Genomic DNA, 19,775 nt, shown 5'->3' with positions numbered 1-19,775 from the left:
ACGTCACATTACCCCACAACGACGTCACATTACCCCACAACGACGTCACATTACCCCACAACGACGTCACATTACCCCATAACGACGTCACATTACCCCATAATGACGTCACATTACCCCACAACGACGTCACATTACCCCATAACGACGTCACATTACCCCACAACGACTTCACATCACCCCACAACGACGTCACATTACCCCATAACGACGTCACATTACCCCACAACGACGTCACATTACCCCACAACGACGTCACATTACCCCACAACGACGTCACATTACCCCACAACGACGTCACATTACCCCATAACGACGTCACATTACCCCATAATGACGTCACATTACCCCACAACGACGTCACATTACCCCACAACGACGTCACATTACCCCACAACGACGTCACATTACCCCACAACGACGTCACATTACCCCACAACGACGTCACATTACCCCACAACGACGTCACATTACCCCACAACGACGTCACAATACCCCACAACGACGTCACATTACCCCACAACGACGTCACATTACCCCATAACGACGTCACATTACCCCACAACGACGTCACATTACCCCATAATGACGTCACATTACCCCATAACGACGTCACATTACCCCACAACGACGTCACATTACCCCACAACGACGTCACATTACCCCACAACGACGTCACATTACCCCATAACGACGTCACATTACCCCACAACGACGTCACATTACCCCACAACGACGTCACATTACCCCACAACGACGTCACATTACCCCACAACGACGTCACATTACCCCACAACGACGTCACATTACCCCATAACGACGTCACATTACCCCATAACGACGTCACATTACCCCACAACGACGTCACATTACCCCACAACGACGTCACATTACCCCACAACGACGTCACATTACCCCACAACGACGTCACATTACCCCACAACGACGTCACATTACCCCACAACGACGTCACATTACCCCACAACGACGTCACATTACCCCACAACGACGTCACATTACCCCATAACGACGTCACATTACCCCACAACGACGTCACATTACCCCACAACGACGTCACATTACCCCACAACGACGTCACAATACCCCACAACGACGTCACATTACCCCACAACGACGTCACATTACCCCATAACGACGTCACATTACCCCATAACGACGTCACATTACCCCATAACGACGTCACATTACCCCATAATGACAAAGCAAAAACAGGTTTATATTTTTTTTTATATCACATTTACATAAGTATTCAGACCCTTTACTCAGTACTTTGTTGAAGCACCTTTGGCAGCGATTACAGCCTCAAGTCTTTTTCGGTATAACGCTACAAGCTTGGCACACCTGTATTTGGGGAGTTTCTCCCATTTCTTCTCTGCAGATCCTCTCAAGCTCTGTCAGGTTGGATGGGGAGCGTCGCTGCACAGCTATTTTCAGGTCTCTCCAGAGATGTTCAATTGGGTTCAAGTCCGGGCTCTGGCTGGGCCACTCAAGGACATTCAGAGACTTGTCCCGAAGCCATTCCTGCGTTGTCTTGGCTGTGTGCTTAGGGTCGTTGTCCTGTTGGAAGGTGAACCTTCACCCCAGTCTGAGACTCTGGAGCAGGTTTTTGTCAAGGATCTCTCTGTACTTTGCTCCGTTCATCTTTCACTCGATCCTGACTAGTCTCCCAGTCCCTGCCGCTGAAAAACATCCCCACAGCATGAGACTGCCACCACCATGCTTCACCGTAGGGATGGTGCCAGGTTTCCTCCAGATGTGACGCTTGGCATTCAGGCTAAAGAGTTCAATCTTGGTTTCATCAGACCAGAGAATCTTGTTTCTCATGGTCTGAGAGTCCTTTAGGTGCCTTTTGGCAAACTCCAAGCTGGCTGTCATGTGGCTTTTAATGAGGAGTGGCTTCCGTCTGGCCACTCTACCATAAAGGCCCGATTTGGAGTGCTGCAGAGATGGTTGTCCTTCTGGAAGGTTCTCCCATCTCCACAGAGGAACTCTGGAGCTCTGTCAGAGTGACCATCGGGTTCTTGGTCACCTCCCTGACCAAGGCCCTTCCAAATCATGTCCAATCAATTGAATTCACCACAGGTGGACTCCAAGTTGTAGAAACATCTCAAGGATGATCAATGGAAACAGGATGCACCTGAGCTCAATTTAGAGTCTCATAGCAAATGTTCTGAATACTTATGTATTTTTATTACTTTTGCAAGAAAATCCAAACCTGTTTTCGCTTTGTCATTATGGGGTATTGTGATGTCATTATGGGATATTGTGATGTCATTATGGGATATTGTGATGTCATTATGGGGTATTGTGATGTCATTATGGGGTATTGTGATGTCATTATGGGGTACTGTGATGTCATTATGGGGTATTGTGATGTCATTATGGGGTACTGTGATGTCATTATGGGGTACTGTGATGTCATTATGGGGTACTGTGATGTCATTATGGGATACTGTGATGTCATTATGGGGTACTGTGATGTCATTATGGGGTATTGTGTGTAGATTGAGGCGGAAGAGAGCTACTTAATCCATTTTAGAATAAGGCTGTAACGTAAATGTGGAGAATAGTCAAGGGGTCTGAATACTTTCCGAATGCCCTGTATTCTCTCTGATGTTGTCAGTGCCATTTCCACCAGGTCAAATTCCCAATCCATGTAAAATGTATTTGTTGATTCTGATTCTAAAGGAGCGGGGTGGCTGCTACCAAGACAGCCGTAGCGTCAACTCGGACAGCCTCAGTGTCCAGGGAGGGGCCTTAGCCCGTCAGAGCAGCCCAGGAGGTGAGAGGTTTCTGGGCCGCTCCACCAAGGCCAAGGGAGGTGACAGCAGCCAGACCCGGGACTCCTGCGACTTCTCTAACTGCAGCGACGACAACACTGAGGCTGATGACAACACCGAGGAGTATAACAGCAACCTGTTTGATATTGTCTGCGAGTCCTCAGCCACGACGGACGAGGATGGAGACGTAGACTACGAGCCTCATCACAGACCCAGGAAGAGGGGTCCCCCGGGGGGCATGCCCGGCCCCCAGAGACCAGGGTCTGAGGACAGGGGACAGGGGGACAAGTCCGTGAAGAAGATCAAGCAGGAGACTGCTGAGGACTATTACACAGTGCCTAAAGCCCAGTTAGCAGCAGGGGTAGGTACTGACTCTGGCATGGCCTCTCACTCAGTCTCCCAGTCCCCAAAGCCTAATAACTCCCTGTCCCACCATGCATTGCCCCACACACCCTTCCAGCTGGACGCCGACTGTTTGGTTGGTGGCGTGTCGTCGTCTCTGCTGGGCCGCTCCTTTCCTCACAAACCTCTCCGAGGCTCTATCTCCAGCTCTGTCTCCAAACCTTCCATGATGAGCGTTGGTTCTCCCAGACACCAGGACCTGTCCTCGGTGTCGACCCAGGGCCTGAGCACCCTCCCTGGGGCAGGTAGTGAGCTGATGGAGGACCTGCTGAAGCATGGAGGATCCGAGGGGCCGTTGGGGACCCTGACTCCCTCCTCCCCCAGTGGGATGAACCCTGACCTCCTGGAAGCAGAGACTAAAGGAGAAGCTACAGGTACAGTTAACATCTCTCTCTCCCTCTAGCTCCCCTCTCTCCCTCTATAGCTGCCCTCTCGCCCTCTATAGCTGCCCTCTCGCCCTCTATAGCTGCCCTCTCTCCCTCTATAGCTGCCCTCTCGCCCTCTATAGCTGCCCTCTCTCCCTCTATAGCTGCCCTCTCTCCCTCTATAGCTGCCCTCTCTCCCTCTATAGCTGCCCCCTCTCCCTCTATAGCTGCCCCCTCTCCCTCTATAGCTGCCCCCTCTCCCTCTATAGCTGCCCCCTCTCCCTCTATAGCTGCCCCCTCTCCCTCTATAGCTGCCCCCTCTCCCTCTATAGCTGCCCCCTCTCCCTCTAGCTGCCCCCTCTCCCTCTAGCTGCCCTCTCTTCCCCTCTCTCCCTCTGTAGCTGCCCTCTCTCCCTCTATAGCTGCCCTCTCTCCCTCTATAGCTGCCCTCTCTCCCTCTATAGCTGCCCTCTCTCCCTCTATAGCTGCCCTCTCTCCCTCTAACTTCTCTTGCCCCCCCCTGTCTCTCTGTCTCTGTCTCTGTGTGTCACCACACTGGTTCTGCTGTCAAACACAAACAAACACCCAATTCTCAACAAAAAGCCCCTCACCATTTCTGAGTGGCATACCTGGGAGCTCTATGCACCTACCAATTAAAGAGATTACAAATATCTAGAATATAATGTACCGTTACAAGTTTTGATTGTATAGAGAAGGTGTATCTGTCAGCTTGTAGTGTATTTCAGAGCCCTGTCTTTTCTGTATGTTGTTGTAATATGGCCTGTTCCTCAATAGACAATAAGATTTACACTGCTGCATGCTCCATAAATCTGCTGTGATTTTAGAAGACATGACAGTTTCTCTGTGAAATCATGTCGGACTCTTAAGGATGTAATGGTACACGTACTGAACCGTTTGGGACGGGGACCTCGGTTCGGTCCGCACTGTGAACTCGAATACCTTAAAAAAAAAATCAAAAAATACTAGGCCTAAACTGTGTGGTGGGCCCGTTCCTCTGTGACGAGGCGGGCCCGCTCCTCTGTGACGAGGCGGGCCCGCTCCTCTGTGACGAGGCGGGCCCGCTCCTCTGTGACGAGGCGGGCCCGCTCCTCTGTGACGAGGCGGGCCCGCTCCTCTGTGACGAGGCGGGCCCGCTCCTCTGTGACGAGGCGGGCCCGCTCCTCTGTGACGAGGCGGGCCCGCTCCTCTGTGACGAGGCGGGCCCGCTCCTCTGTGTCGAGGCGGGCCCGCTCCTCTGTGTCGAGGCGGGCCCGCTCCTCTGTGTCGAGGCGGGCCCGCTCCTCTGTGACGAGGCGGGCCCGCTCCTCTGTGGAGTCAAATATTTTGACTCCTCCCCAGTAGATTATAACTGTCACGGAGAGTTGTGGATAAAACGTTAAGCAGTTTGTCGTCACACTCAACAAGAATAGTCTATTTCTAGCTGCCAACACCTCATATGTTGACACATTTACACAGACATCACCCCAGTATACGCATAGCGTATAAAAAATATGCATCCTGTTTGCAACAAGGCACTGAAGTAATACTGCAATAAATGTGGCGAAGCAATTAACTTTTTGTCCTGAATAAAAAGCGTTACGTTTGGGGCAAACGCATCACTGAGTACGACTCTTCATATTTTCAAGAATGGTGGCGGCTGTATCATGTTATGGGTATGCTTGTCATCGGCAAGGACTACGGAGTGTTGTAGGATAACAAATAAACCTAATGAAGCTGAGCACAGACAAAATTCTAGAGGAAACCCTGGTTCAGTCTGCTTTCCAACAGACACTGGGAGACAAATTCACCTTTCAGCAGGACAATAACCTAAAACACAAGGCCAACTCTTCACTGGAGTTGCTTACCAAGAAGACATTTAATGTTCCCGAGTGGCCGAGTTACAGTTTAGGTTAAATCTATTGCAAGACTTGAAAATGGTTGTCTAGCAATGACCAACAACCGACTTGACAGAGCTTAACGCATTTTTTAAAGAATAAAGTGCAAATATAGTACAATTCAGGTGTGCAAAGCTCTTAGAGACTTACCCAGAAAGACTCACAGCTCTTAGACTTACCCAGAAAGACTCACAGCTCTTAGACTTACCCAGAAAGACTCACAGCTCTTAGAGCCTTACCCAGAAAGACTCACAGCTCTTAGAGACTGACCCAGAAAGACTCACAGCTCTTAGAGACTTACCCAGAAAGACTCACAGCTCTTAGAGACTGACCCAGAAAGACTCACAGCTCTTAGAGACTTACCAAGAAATACTCACAGCTCTTAGAGACTTACCCAGAAAGACTTGATGCTGTAATCGCTGCCAGAAGTGATTCTAACATGTATTAAATTAGGGGGTTGAATACCTAATGTAAATAAACTTTTTTCTTCTTTTTTTTTTTAAATTACATTTTTCTCCCCAATTTTGCGATCCAGTTACAATCTTGTCTAATCGCTGCCACTCCCCAACGGGCTCGGGAGAGGCGAAGGTCGAGTCATGCGTCCTCCGAAACACGACCCGTCAAACCGCGCTTCTTCTTAACACCCGCCAGTCAGTTGCACCAATGTGCTGTAAAAAACACCGCTCTACTTTATAATTTATTTTATCTATTTATTTTCTAAAGACATGTTTTCGCTTTGTCAGTTACGGGGTATTGTGCATAAATGGGTGAGAATTAAAATCTATTTAACTTCTAATGACTGCAATCCCGGTAACGGGATCGATATGACAACAGCCAGTGAAAGTGCAGGGCGCCAAATTCAAACAACAGAAATCTCATAATTAAAATTCATCAGACATTCATGTGTCTTATACCATTTTAAAGGTAATCTTGTTGTTAATTCCACCAAAGTGTCCGATTTCAAATAGGCTTTTCAGCGAAAGCACTACAAACGATTATGTTAGGTTACCACCAACTCAAAGAAAAATTCAGCCATTTTTCCCGCCAAAGAGAGGAGTCACAAAAAGCACAAATAGAGATAAAATGAATCACTAACCTTTGATGATCTTCATCAGATGATACTCATAGGACTTCATATTAGACATTACATATATGTTTTGTTCGATTAAGTTCATATTTATATCCAAAAACCAAGCAGTGTGTGCAATAATTGAATAACATGGATTTCTACATTTATTTTGCGACGTTTCCGGTCTGGTCTAAGTGTACGTTAGCTTCCGTCTTTAACTGTATGTAAGTAAGGTATTTCTGTTTTTTAATTTGTTTTATATATGTGCAAAAAAAAAACTTGTTGTCGCTTTGTCATTATGGGGTGTTGTGTTTCGATTGAGGATTTAAAAATGTAATCCTTTTTACGATAAGGCTGTAACGTAACAAAATGTAGACAAAGTCAAGGGGTCTGAATACTTTCCGAATGCCCTGTATGACATTATGAGCTAAGGTTTATTTTCCATCATGTAACGACAGAAGAGAAGCTGCATGTATCTAATTATAGACAAGTTGACTATCAAATAGTCTGCCAAAATGTCAGAAATTATAACCAGAAACATAAGCATAATCAAAAAAAAAGAAAAAAGGCCTGTCAAAAAAATGATTCTGCTTTTTTTCTGACTGTACAGCGCCTTTTTCAATGTTAGGGTCGATTGCGGGCCTCAAATTCTAATCACGTAGTCGGTTGATTGCGGAGGAGTTATTAACGAGAAGAAACGGCTGACCTGCTCATCACTAATCTCAATACGAGGTGAGTTATTTAACCTTTCCGTTGTCGAGTGATCACATATATAATTATAGCGGATTTGTGTAATCTAGTTCTGTAAAAATGGGATTTAATTTAATTTTTTTGACTGCCTGTATGCTATAACTAAGGAGAGCACTGTATGTTTCTGTCCTAAATCCCACCCTATTCCCTAAGTAGTGCACTACTTTTGACCAGTGCCCATAGGAAATAGGGTTCCATTTAGGGACTAAGGTGCCATTTGCGTAGTAGACAGTTTTTCTTCATGTGAAACAATGAATGAACAAGTGTTCAATCTCATTTTACAGGTTCACCAGACTGTTCCAAGAAGATGGAGTGAGCTGTTTTTTACTTTGAGAGAAATGGTTAGTTATTTGTATGTACATTTCCAATTAAATGTGCTTTTTAAAAGTCATAAACAATCAAAATCATGTTTTTTTCTTCTTTCATTTAATTGGATGAGATTTGGATGAAACCAGATCAAAGTATGAAGAAATGACTGTTGCTTCTACAGCGCTAAAATTGGATCATAAAGTTACTCCCCCACGTGTCAAACACTTTTGGATTCACGAGGCGGGATTATTAAGATGATAGGGCGACATCACCCGAGCTCTCATTTTAATACACCAATGGTAACATGATTGTTATTTCAACTAATTTAAATAAGTAGGGGCTTGTAACCAACATCAGAGATGGCGTGTTTGCAGAGGGGCGTGGTTTATATAGCTCCATAGCTACTCGACTGGTGCCCAAATCTGACTGTAGGGTGGCAGCAAATATAATGAAAAGTTTACTCATTCGTTTACCCTTTCATCCGGCTAGCTAGGTCTTTAGCCAGCATAGAACAAGGGGGGGTTGTTCAAAACTCACGTCAACACATCCGTCATTGCTGCTGTGAACCGCATCACAAGAGACGTAACAAACGGGAGACGTATAAAACATTTTTGACATCATTGATGCTTTGTGTTTTCACCAAATTTAGGTTGACAGGATTTTACGCCAACATTGCATCCAAGTTGCTAGGCGTTTTTCAAAGAGCTGTCAATCAAAGGCGAGCTCATGAATATAAGCTCCCCGCCCACTCAACCTGTCTTTTTTTTTTTTTTTTTTTACTTCCTGGTAGTTAGCCGTGAGAGGAAGTAGTTTTTTCCTCAAATTTTAAATGTAGTCTGTTTGACATGGGAATCAGAATGACTGTTGGGGATCTATGACTAGGCATTGTTCAGTGAATACTGTGTAAAATAAACTGTAATAAAAAGATGTATAGCCAGACTGTGTTGTCATTATGTCTCATAGGGAATATAGTTAAAGCTGCTCCGCCACTTCCTGTTTGCAAAATGTAAAAAAAAATGTACCTAATTTCAGTTTGTGACAAAGTAGAGAATCATTGTACCATCTAAAACGCTGTGAAATATATTTTCCATAACCATTAAATATTGTATTGCAAAAACTAAACTTAAGAACAGGAAGCATAGAAATGGCACACACAGAACAGATCTGACGTTTTCTTAAACTCAACGACAGATCTATAACTCTCATTTCTATGAGTTTGGTCGGCTCGTCCAAAAAGTGACATATTGCCACTTTTAATGGAAAAATATTTATATAAACCTGTCTGATTCCTCCTTTTTATTTTTTTTAGACTTCTTCTGGCCCACCTCTTCAAGTCACTTTCTGACCAGCGAACCGACAGAGGAGAGGCGGCGGGTTGAAGAGTTTGTTGCTAGTATAGGTGAGACCATTTTGGAACTAAGACAGTTTTCAAAATGACCCTATTGATGAAGGTTTCTCCTCGGCATATTTGTAGAAATTGCTCCGTGTTTTGTTTGTGTGTAAATATCTCTGTTGTTCTCTACAGATCTCGGTCAGCTACAGAGTCTTCAGACAGTCATCCGCCAGGTTCTCTCTTTCCGTGAGAAGAAAACGGAGAGAGGGGAAGAGAGGAGAACGGAGAGAGTGGAGAGAGGGCAGGATTGGAGAACGGAGAGAGTGGGAGAGAGGAGAGTGGGAGAGAGGAGAGTGGAAGAGAGGAGAGTGGGAGAGAGGAGAGTGGAAGAGAGGAGAGTGGAAGAGAGGAGAGTGGAAGAGAGGAGAGTGGAAGAGAGGAGAGTGGAAGAGAGGAGAGTGGAAGAGAGGAGAGTGGAAGAGAGGAGAGCGGAGAGAGGGCAGTTCCATGAAGATAGAGCTCCCAGTCATTATCCCCAGCCCCACATTTATCAACCTAACACCCATCAGCAACAGACCCAGTTCCAGTCTCAGCTTGAGACCCACCAGCAGAGCCACCCCCAGTTCCAGTCCCATCTTGAGACCCACCGGCCACAGCTTCAACCCCAGCCTGAGCCGACGCGCTGGCGCGGCCGTCACAGGGAGCAGCTGCAGGGCCAGCAGGAGCTCTACCCCGGCTCAGGAGTCCTACTGTCCTCCCTGCAGCTGGCCGCCATGTTTCAGGAGGCCAGAGGGAACTGCATGAGACTCTTTCATCTCCTATTCGAGCATTTCTTCACCGAGGAAGACCTCATAGGAGCGGTGGCCTTCGGCAGGAGGGGAAAAGTACCCGACGGCAAGAAGATTCTTGACCGCAGAACGGTGGACGCAATCATAGGTGAGAAGGAGATTGATGCACTTTTTAGGGCCCTGGTCAAAAGTAGTGCACTATTATAGAGGGAATAGGGCCCTGGTCAACAGTAGTTCACTATATAGAGGGATTGGGCCCTGGTCAACAGTAGTTCACTATATAGAGGGAATAGGGCCCTGGTCAACAGTAGTTCACTATATAGAGGGAATAGGGCCCTGGTCAACAGTAGTTCACTATATAGAGGGAATAGGGCCCTGGTCAAAAGTAGTCCACTATATAGAGGGAATAGGGCCCTGGTCTAAAATAGTTCATTATATAGTGGGTATAGGGCCCTGGTCAAAAGTAGTTCACTATATAGAGGGAATAGGGCCCTGGTCAAAAGTAGTGCACTATATAGAGAAAATAGGGCCCTGGTCAAAAGTAGTTCACTATATAGAGGGAATAGGGCCCTGGTCTAAAGTAGTTCACTATATAGAGGGAATAGGGCCCTGGTCAACAGTAGTTCACTATATAGAGGAAATAGGGCCCTGGTCTAAAGTAGTGCACTATATAGAGGGAATAGGCCCCTGGTCAAAAGTAGTTCACTATATAGAGGGAATAGGGCCCTGGTCAACAGTAGTGCACTATATAGAGGAATTAGGGCCCTGGTCAAAAGTAGTGCACTATATAGAGGAAATAGGGCCCTGGTCAAAAGTAGTGCACTATATAGAGGGAATAGGGCCCTGGTCAACAGTAGTGCACTATATAGAGGAATTAGGGCCCTGGTCAAAAGTAGTGCACTATATAGAGGAAATAGGGCCCTGGTCTAAAGTAGTTAACTATATAGATGGAATAGGGCCCTGGTCAAAGTAGTTCACTATATAGAGGGAATAGGGCCCTGGTCTAAAGTAGTTCACTATATAGAGGGAATAGGGCCCTGGTCTAAAGTAGTTCACTATATAGAGAGAATAGGGCCCTGGTCAACAGTAGTGCACTATATAGAGGAATTAGGGCCCTGGTCTAAAGTAGTGCACTATATAGAGGGAATCGGGCCCTGGTCTAAAGTAGTTCACTATATAGAGGGAATATTTTTATTTTATTTAACCTTTATTTAACCAGGTAGGCAAATTGAGAACACGTTCTCATTTACAATTGCGACCTGGCCAAGATAAAGCAAAGCAGTTCGACACATACAACAACACATAGTTACACATGGAGTAAAAACAAACATATAATACAGTGAAAAAGATAAAAAAATAAGTCTATATACAATGTGAGCAAGTGAGGTGAGATAAGGGAGGTGAAGGCAAACAGATATATGTATAAATAAATAAAAATATAAAAAGGCCATGGAGGCGAAGTGAGTACAACACAGCAAGTAAAATAAAAACTAAAAAAAACACTGGAATGGTAGATTTGCAGTGGAAGAAAGTGCAAAGTAGAGACAGAAATAATGGGGTGCAAAGGAGCAAAATAAATTAATAAATAAATACAGTAGGTAAAGAGGTAGTTGTTTGGGCTAAATTGTAGATGGGTTATGTACAGGTGCAGTAATCTATGAGCTGCTCTGACAGCTGGTGCTTAAAGCTAGTGAGGGAGATAGGTGTTTCCAGTTTCAGAGATTTTTGTAGTTCGTTCCAGTCATTGGCAGCAGAGAACTGGAAGGAGAGGCGTCCAAAGGAAGAATTGGTTTTGGGGGTGACTAGAGAGATATACCTGCTGGAGCGCGTGCTACGGGTAGGTGCTGCTATGGTGACCAGCGAGCTGAGATAAGGGGGGACTTTACCTAGCAGGGTCTTGTAGATGACCTGGAACCAATGGGTTTGGCGACGAGTATGAAGCGAGGGCCAGCCAACGAGAGTGTACAGGTCGCAGTGGTGGGTAGTATATGGGGCTTTGGTGACAAAACGGATGGCACTGTGATAGACTGCATCCAATTTATTGAGTAGGGTTTTGGAGGCTATTTTGTAAATGACATCACCGAAGTCGAGGATTGGTAGGATGGTCAGTTTTACAAGGGTATGTTTGGCAGCATGAGTAAAGGATGCTTTGTTGCGGAATAGGAAGCCAATTCTAGATTTGACTTTGGATTGGAGATGTTTGATGTGGGTCTGGAAGGAGAGTTTACAGTCTAACCAGACACCTAGGTATTTGTAGTTGTCCACATATTCTAAGTCAGAGCCGTCCAAAGTAGTGATGTTGGACAGGCGGGCAGGAGCAGGCAGCGATCGGTTGAAGAGCATGCATTTGGTTTTACTTGTATTTAAGAGCAGTTGGAGGCCACGGAAGGAGAGTTGTATGGCATTGAAGCTCGCCTGGAGGGTTGTTAACACAGTGTCAAAAGAAGGGCCAGAAGTATACAGAATAGTGTCGTCTGCGTAGAGGTGGATCAGAGAATCACCAGCAGCAAGAGCGACATCATTGATGTAAACAGAGAAGAGAGTCGGTCCAAGAATTGAACCCTGTGGCACCCCCATAGAGACTGCCAGAGGCCCGGACAACAGACCCTCCGATTTGACACACTGAACTCTATCAGAGAAGTAGTTGGTGAACCAGGCGAGGCAATCATTAGAGATGCCAAGGCTGTCGAGTCTGCCAATGAGGATGTGGTGATTGACAGAGTCAAAAGCCTTGGCCAGGTCAATGAATACGGCTGCACAGTATTGTTTCCTATCGATGGCGGTTACGATATCGTTTATGACCTTGAGCGTGGCTGAGGTGCACCCATGACCAGCTCTGAAACCAGATTGCATAGCGGAGAAGGTGTGGTGTGATTCGAAATGGTCGGTAATCTGTTTGTTGACTTGGCTCTCGAAGACCTTAGAAAGGCAGGGTAGGATAGATATAGGTCTGTAGCAGTTAGGGTCAAGGGTGTCCCCCCCTTTGAAGAGGGGGATAACCGCAGCTGCTTTCCAATCTTTGGGGATCTCAGACGACACGAAAGAGAGGTTGAAGAGGCTAGTAATAGGGGTGGCAACAATTTCAGCAGATAGTTTTAGAAAGAAAGGGTCCAGATTATCTAGCCCGGCTGATTTGTAAGGGTCCAGATTTTGCAGCTCATTAAGAACATCAGCTGACTGTATTTGGGAGAAAGAGAAATGGGGAAGGCTTGGGCGAGTAGCAGAGGGGAGGGCAGTGCTGTTGTCCCGGGTAGGGGTAGCCAGGTGGAAAGCATGGCCAGCCGTAGAAAAATGCTTATTGAAATTCTCAATTATAGTGGATTTGTCGGTGGTGACAGTGTTTCCTATCTTCAGGGCGGTTGGAAGCTGGGAGGAGGTGTTCTTATTCTCCATGGACTTTACGGTGTCCCAGAACTTTTTTGAATTTGTGTTGCAGGAAGCAAATTTCTGCTTGAAAAAGCTAGCCTTGGCTGTTCTAACTGCCTGTGTATATTGGTTTCTGGCTTCCCTGAAAAGTTGCATATCACGGGGGCTGTTCGATGCTAATGCAGAACGCCATAGGATGATTTTCTGTTGGTTAAGGGCAGTCAGGTCAGGAGAGAACCAAGGGCTATATCTGTTCCTGGTTCTAAATTTCTTGAATGGGGCATGCTTATTCAAGATGGTGAGGAAGGCATTTTAAAAAAATGACCAGGCATCCTCTACTGACGGGATGAGATCAATATCCTTCCAGGATACCCCGGCCAGGTCAATTAGGAAGGCCTGCTCGCTGAAGTGTTTCAGGGAGCGTTTGACAGTGATGAGTGGAGGTCGTTTGACCGCTGACCCATTACGGATGCAGGCAATGAGGCAGTGATCGCTGAGATCTTGGTTAAAAACAGCAGAGGTGTATTTGGAGGGCAAGTTTGTTAGGATGATATCTATGAGGGTACCCGTGTTTACGGAATTGGGGTGGTACCTGGTAGGTTCATTAATAATTTGTGTGAGATTGAGGGCATCAAGCTTAGATTGTAGGGTGGCTGGGGTGTTGAGCATGTTCAAATTTAGGTCGCCTAGCAGCACGAGCTCTGAAGATAGATGGGGGGCAATCAGTTCACATATAGTGTCCAGAGCACAGCTGGGGGCAGAGGGTGGTCTATAGCAGGCGGCAACGGTGAGAGACTTGTTTTTAGAGAGGTGGATTTTTAAAAGTAGAAGTTCAAATTGTTTGGGAACAGACCTGGATAGTATAACAGAACTCTGCAGGCAGTCTTTGCAGTAGATTGCAACACCGCCCCCTTTGGCCGTTCTATCTTGTCTGAAAATATTGTAATTGGGGATAAAAATGTCTGAATTTTTGGTGGTCTTTCTAAGCCAGGATTCAGACACGGCTAATACATCCGGGTTGGTAGAGTGTGCTAAAGCAGTGAACAAAACAAACTTAGGGAGGAGGCTCCTAATGTTAACATGCATGAAGCCAAGGCTATTACGGTTACAGAAGTCATCAAAAGAGAGCGCCTGGGGAATAGGAGTGGAGCCAGGTACTGCAGGGCCTGGATTCACCTCTACATCACCAGAGGAACAGAGGAGAAGTAGGATAATAGTACGGCTAAAAGCTATGAGAATTGGTCGCCTAGAGCTACCAGAGCAGAGAGTAAAAGGAAGTTTCTGGGGGCGATAAAATAGTTTAAAGGAATAATGTACAGACAAAGGTATGGTAGGATGTGAATACAGTGGAGGTAAACCTAGGTATTGAGTGATGATGAGAGAGATCTTGTCTCTAGAAACATCATTGAAACCAGGTGATGTCATCGCATATGTGGGTGGTGGAACTGCAGGGTTGGATATGGTATAGAGAGCAGGGCTAGAATCTCTACAGTGAAATAAGCCAATAAACACTAACCAGAACAGCAATGGACAAGGCATATTTACATTAAGGAGAGGCAAGCTTAATCGAGTGATAAATAAGGGTCCAGTGAGTAGAGGTTGGTTGGGGTCGTGGCGATCCAGACAGCTGGCCGGGTATATGGCTATCGGTAGCAGCATAGGATGGAGGTCTGTTTGTAGATACCTCGTGCGTTTCCGTCGGTAGGTTCCGTGTAGTGGGGTTTTGTTCAGATAGCAGCCGATAAGACAGCTAACGATTAGCGGGCCTCAGATGAGCGTTCAGGTAACGCCGGGACGGAGGTGCCGGTTGGATAAATCCCTCGGGCAGATAACGTCGGCAGTCAGTCGTGAAGGCCCGGTGGGGTTCCGTATCTGCAGCAGCAACAAAGAAGCGGGTCCGGATGGTGATGGAACTCCTCAGCTGGCTAGCTCCAGCATGATTTGAGTTAGCTCCGGGGTCGACGTAAGCCAATAGTCACACGGTATGCAGCTAGCTAGCTGCGAAATCAAGGTGCAAAATAGAGGCTGAGGCTGCGGTTGGAATCCGGGGAAACTGAGAGAAAAAAAGTCCCGGAATGCTCCGGTCCGAGTCGCGTTGCACTAAAGTGCCGGTAGATTATCGAGCTAGAGGAATAGCTGATGACCGCAAAACGTGGGCAGCTGAAACACCAACGCTAGCCAGCAAACCGGCTAATTTCGGAGCAGCTACAGATTAGCTTCTGGCTAGCTATCGGAGTAGCTTCTGGATTAGCTTTCAGGCTAGCTTCTGAATTAGCCCCTGGCTATCTTCCACGATGGATTTTCAGATTGAGGTGAATAGTACTTATTGTAATTGGTGAAGCGGGTTGCAGGAAAGCTTTTGCAGGAAAGCTTTTGTAGTTGAGTTCTTGGATAATAAAATAAATAAAAGATATGTGAAGAAAAGGTGTAAATATATATATATATACAGGACACGACACGACAACACGGAAAAATACGTCTGAACTGCTAAGCTACCTTGGCCCTGGTCAACAGTAGTTCACTATATAGAGGGAATAGGGCCCTGGTCAACAGTAGTTCACTATATAGAGGGAATAGGGCCCTGGTCAAAAGTAGTCCACTATATAGAGGGAATAGGGCCCTGGTCTAAAGTAGTTCACTATATAGTGGGTATAGGGCCCTGGTCAAAAGTAGTTCACTATATAGAGGGAATAGGGCCCTGGTCAAAAGTAGTGCACTATATAGAGAAAATAGGGCCCTGGTCTAAAGTAGTTCACTATATAGAGGGAATAGGGCCCTGGTCAACAGTAGTTCACTATATAGAGGAAATAGGGCCCTGGTCTAAAGTAGTGCACTATATAGAGGGAATAGGCCCCTGGTCAAAAGTAGTTCACTATATAGAGGGAATAGGGCCCTGGTCAAAAGTAGTTAACTATATAGAGGAAATAGGGCCCTGGTCAAAAGTAGTGCACTATATAGAGGGAATAGGGCCCTGGTCAACAGTAGTGCACTATATAGAGGAATTAGGGCCCTGGTCAAAAGTAGTGCACTATATAGAGGAAATAGGGCCCTGGTCTAAAGTAGTTAACTATATAGATGGAATAGGGCCCTGGTCAAAGTAGTTCACTATATAGAGGGAATAGGGCCCTGGTCAACAGTAGTTCACTATATAGAGGAAATAGGGCCCTGGTCTAAAGTAGTGCACTATATAGAGGGAATAGGCCCCTGGTCAAAAGTAGTTCACTATATAGAGGGAATAGGGCCCTGGTCAAAAGTAGTTAACTATATAGAGGAAATAGGGCCCTGGTCAAAAGTAGTGCACTATATAGAGGGAATAGGGCCCTGGTCAACAGTAGTGCACTATATAGAGGAATTAGGGCCCTGGTCAAAAGTAGTGCACTATATAGAGGAAATAGGGCCCTGGTCTAAAGTAGTTAACTATATAGATGGAATAGGGCCCTGGTCAAAGTAGTTCACTATATAGAGGGAATAGGGCCCTGGTCTAAAGTAGTTCACTATATAGAGGAAATAGGGCCCTGGTCAAAAGTAGTGCACCATATAGAGGGAATATCAAATCAAATGTATTTATAAAGCCCTTCGTACATCAGCTGATATCTCGAAGTGCTGTACAGAGACCCAGCCTAAAACCCCAAACAGCAAGCAATGCAGGTGTAGAAGCACGATGGCTAGGAAAAACTCCCTAGAAAGGCCAAAACCCAGGAAGAAACCTAGAGAGGAACCAGGCTATGAGGGGTGGCCAGTCCTCTTCTGACTGTGCCGGGTGGAGATTATAACAGAACATGGCCAAGATGTTCAAATGTTCATAAATGACCAGCATGGTCAAATAATAATAATCACAGTAATTGTCGAGGGTGCAACAAGTCAGCACCTCAGGAGTAAATGTCAGTTGGCTTTTCATAGCCGATCATTCAGAGTATCTCTACCGCTCCTGCTGTCTCTAGAGAGTTGAAAACAGCAGGTCTGGGACAGGTAGCACGTCCGGTGGACAGGTCAGGTTTCCATAGCCGCAGGCAGAACAGTTGAAACTGGGACAGCAGCAAGGCCAGGTGGACTGGGGACAGCAAGGAGTCATCAGGCCAGGTAGTCCTGAGGCATGGTCCTAGGGCTCAGGTCCTCCGAGAGAGAGAAAGAAAGAGAGAGAGAAGGAGAGAATTAGAGATAGAATACTTATTCACACAGGACACTGGATAAGACAGGAGAAGTACTCCAGGTATAACCAACTGACCCTAGCCCCCCGACACATAAACTACTGCAGCATAAATACTGGAGGCTGAGACAGGAGGGGTCAGGAGACACTGTGGCCCCATCCGATGATACCCACCGACAGGGCCAAACAGGAAGGATATAACCCCACCCACTTTGCCAAAGCACAGAATAGGGCCCTGGTCAAAAGTAGTGCACTATATAGAGGAAATAGGGCCCTGGTCAAAAGTAGTGCACTATATAGAGGGAATAGGGCCCTGGTCAAAAGTAGTCCACTATATAGAGGGAATAGGGTCCTGGTCAACAGTAGTTCACTATATAGAGGGAATAGGGCCCTGGTCAAAAGTAGTTCACTATATAGAGAAAATAGGGCCCTGGTCAAAAGTAGTTCACTATATAGAGAAAATAGGGCCCTGGTCAAAAGTAGTTCACTATATAGAGGGAATAGGGCCCTGGTCAAAAGTAGTTCACTAAATAGAGGGAATAGGGCCCTGGTCAAAGTAGTGCACTATATAGAGGGAAAAGGGCCCTGGTCAAAAGTAGTTCACTATATAGAGGGAATAGGGCCCTGGTCAAAGTAGTGCACTATATAGAGGGAAAAGGGCCCTGGTCAAAAGTAGTTCACTATATAGAGGGAATAGGGCCCTGGTCAAAAGTAGTGCACTATATAGAGGAAATAGTTTGCCATACACGGGATGGAGTTACTTGTGTTTTCTACTCTGGGCACATGTATATATTGACTCATATCAACGTGTCAGGACTTGTTAACTAACTGTATCCTACTTTACAGCTTACGTCCTCCACTGCTCTGCCCTGGATGGATGGACATCGGTGGAGTCGGCCAAACTGAAGAAAGCATGTATCAATAAGTGTAGACTGAGGATGTGTCAGAGGAGAATCAGGACATGTCCTGACGACTTCCTACAGGTCAGGGTCTGAGGATCTCATGTCCTGACGACTTCCTACAGGTCAGGGTCTGAGGATCTCATGTCCTGACGACTTCCTACAGGTCAGGGTCTGAGGATCTCATCATGACATGTCCTGACGACTTCCTACAGGTCAGGGTCTGAGGATCCCATCATGACATGTCCTGACGACTTCCTACAGGTCAGGGTCTGAGGATCTCATCATGACATGTCCTGACGACTTCCTACAGGTCAGGGTCTGAGGATCTCATCATGACATGTCCTGACGACTTCCTACAGGTCAGGGTCTGAGGATCCCATCATGACATGTCCTGACGACTTCCTACAGGTCAGGGTCTGAGGATCTCATCATGACATGTCCTGACGACTTCCTACAGGTCAGGGTCTGAGGATGTGTCAGAGGAGAATCATGACATGTCCTGACGACTTCCTACAGGTCAGGGTCTGAGGATCCCATCATGACATGTCCTGACGACTTCCTACAGGTCAGGGTCTGAGGATCCCATCATGACATGTCCTGACGACTTCCTACAGGTCAGGGTCTGAGGATCTCATGTCCTGATGTCTTCCTACAGGTCAGGGTCTGAGGATCCCATCATGACATGTCCTGACGACTTCCTACAGGTCAGGGTCTGAGGATCCCATCATGACATGTCCTGACGACTTCCTACAGGTCAGGGTCTGAGGATCTCATGTCCTGATGTCTTCCTACAGGTCAGGGTCTGAGGATCCCATCATGACATGTCCTGACGACTTCCTACAGGTCAGGGTCTGAGGATCCCATCATGACATGTCCTGACGACTTCCTACAGGTCAGGGTCTGAGGATCCTACCATTGTGGAGGAAATGAGGTCATCATGCCTTCTGTTAGACATTAGACCATATGGAACCCTATTGCATTCATATGGGCTCTGGTCACAAGTAGTGCACTATATAGGGAATAGGGCTCTGGTCTAAAGTAGTGCACTATATAGGGAATAGAATAAATGTTCTGTGTAATGATGTTAGACCAATGAGGAGAAACGTTGTGTGTAATGATGTTGGACCAATAACTGGAGGAGAAATGTTCTGTGTGACGATGTTAGACCAATGACTGAAGGAGAAATGTTCTGTGTGACGATGTTAGACCAATGACTGAAGGAGAAATGTTCTGTGTGACGATGTTAGACCAATGACTGAAGGAGAAATGTTCTGTGTGACGATGTTAGACCAATGACTGGAGGAGAAATGTTCTGTGTGACGATGTTAGACCAATGACTGAAGGAGAAATGTTCTGTGTGACGATGTTAGACCAATGACTGGAGGAGAAATGTTCTGTGTGACGATGTTAGACCAATGACTGAAGGAGAAATGTTCTGTGTGACGATGTTAGACCAATGACTGGAGGAGAAATGTTCTGTGTGACGATGTTAGACCAATGACTGGAGGAGAAATGTTCTGTGTGACGATGTTAGACCAATGACTGGAGGAGAAATGTTCTGTGTGACGATGTTAGACCAATGACTGGAGGAGAAATGTTGACAGAATGTTGCCCTGAAATAAATGGTCAATACCCCTCGATGGTGTCA

At 46.2% G+C, this 19,775-nt stretch overlaps 1 protein-coding gene across 4 annotated transcripts in view; it reads left to right on the top strand.

Moving 5' to 3' along the window:
- The window catches only part of LOC129818072 (uncharacterized protein KIAA1958-like), a 51,800-nt gene that overhangs the window by 19,266 nt on the left and 12,759 nt on the right, over positions 1 to 19,775 (top strand). For 2 of the 4 annotated variants that reach the window (XM_055873619.1, XM_055873617.1), the window contains exon 3: positions 2,710 to 3,577. In XM_055873619.1, the coding sequence (XP_055729594.1) occupies positions 2,710 to 3,577 (868 nt within the window). Of the gene's footprint in view, positions 1 to 2,709; positions 3,578 to 8,900; positions 8,991 to 9,116; positions 9,861 to 18,071; positions 19,766 to 19,775 lie in introns of those variants that run through there. The other 2 variants (XM_055873615.1, XM_055873616.1) reach the window with 2 other exon arrangements.

Source organism: Salvelinus fontinalis, chromosome 21 (genome assembly GCF_029448725.1).
Source record: "Salvelinus fontinalis isolate EN_2023a chromosome 21, ASM2944872v1, whole genome shotgun sequence".
Classification (NCBI taxonomy): domain Eukaryota; kingdom Metazoa; phylum Chordata; class Actinopteri; order Salmoniformes; family Salmonidae; genus Salvelinus; species Salvelinus fontinalis.
Note: the sequence above shows the minus strand (reverse complement) of the source record. Positions and strands in the feature narration are given on the sequence as shown.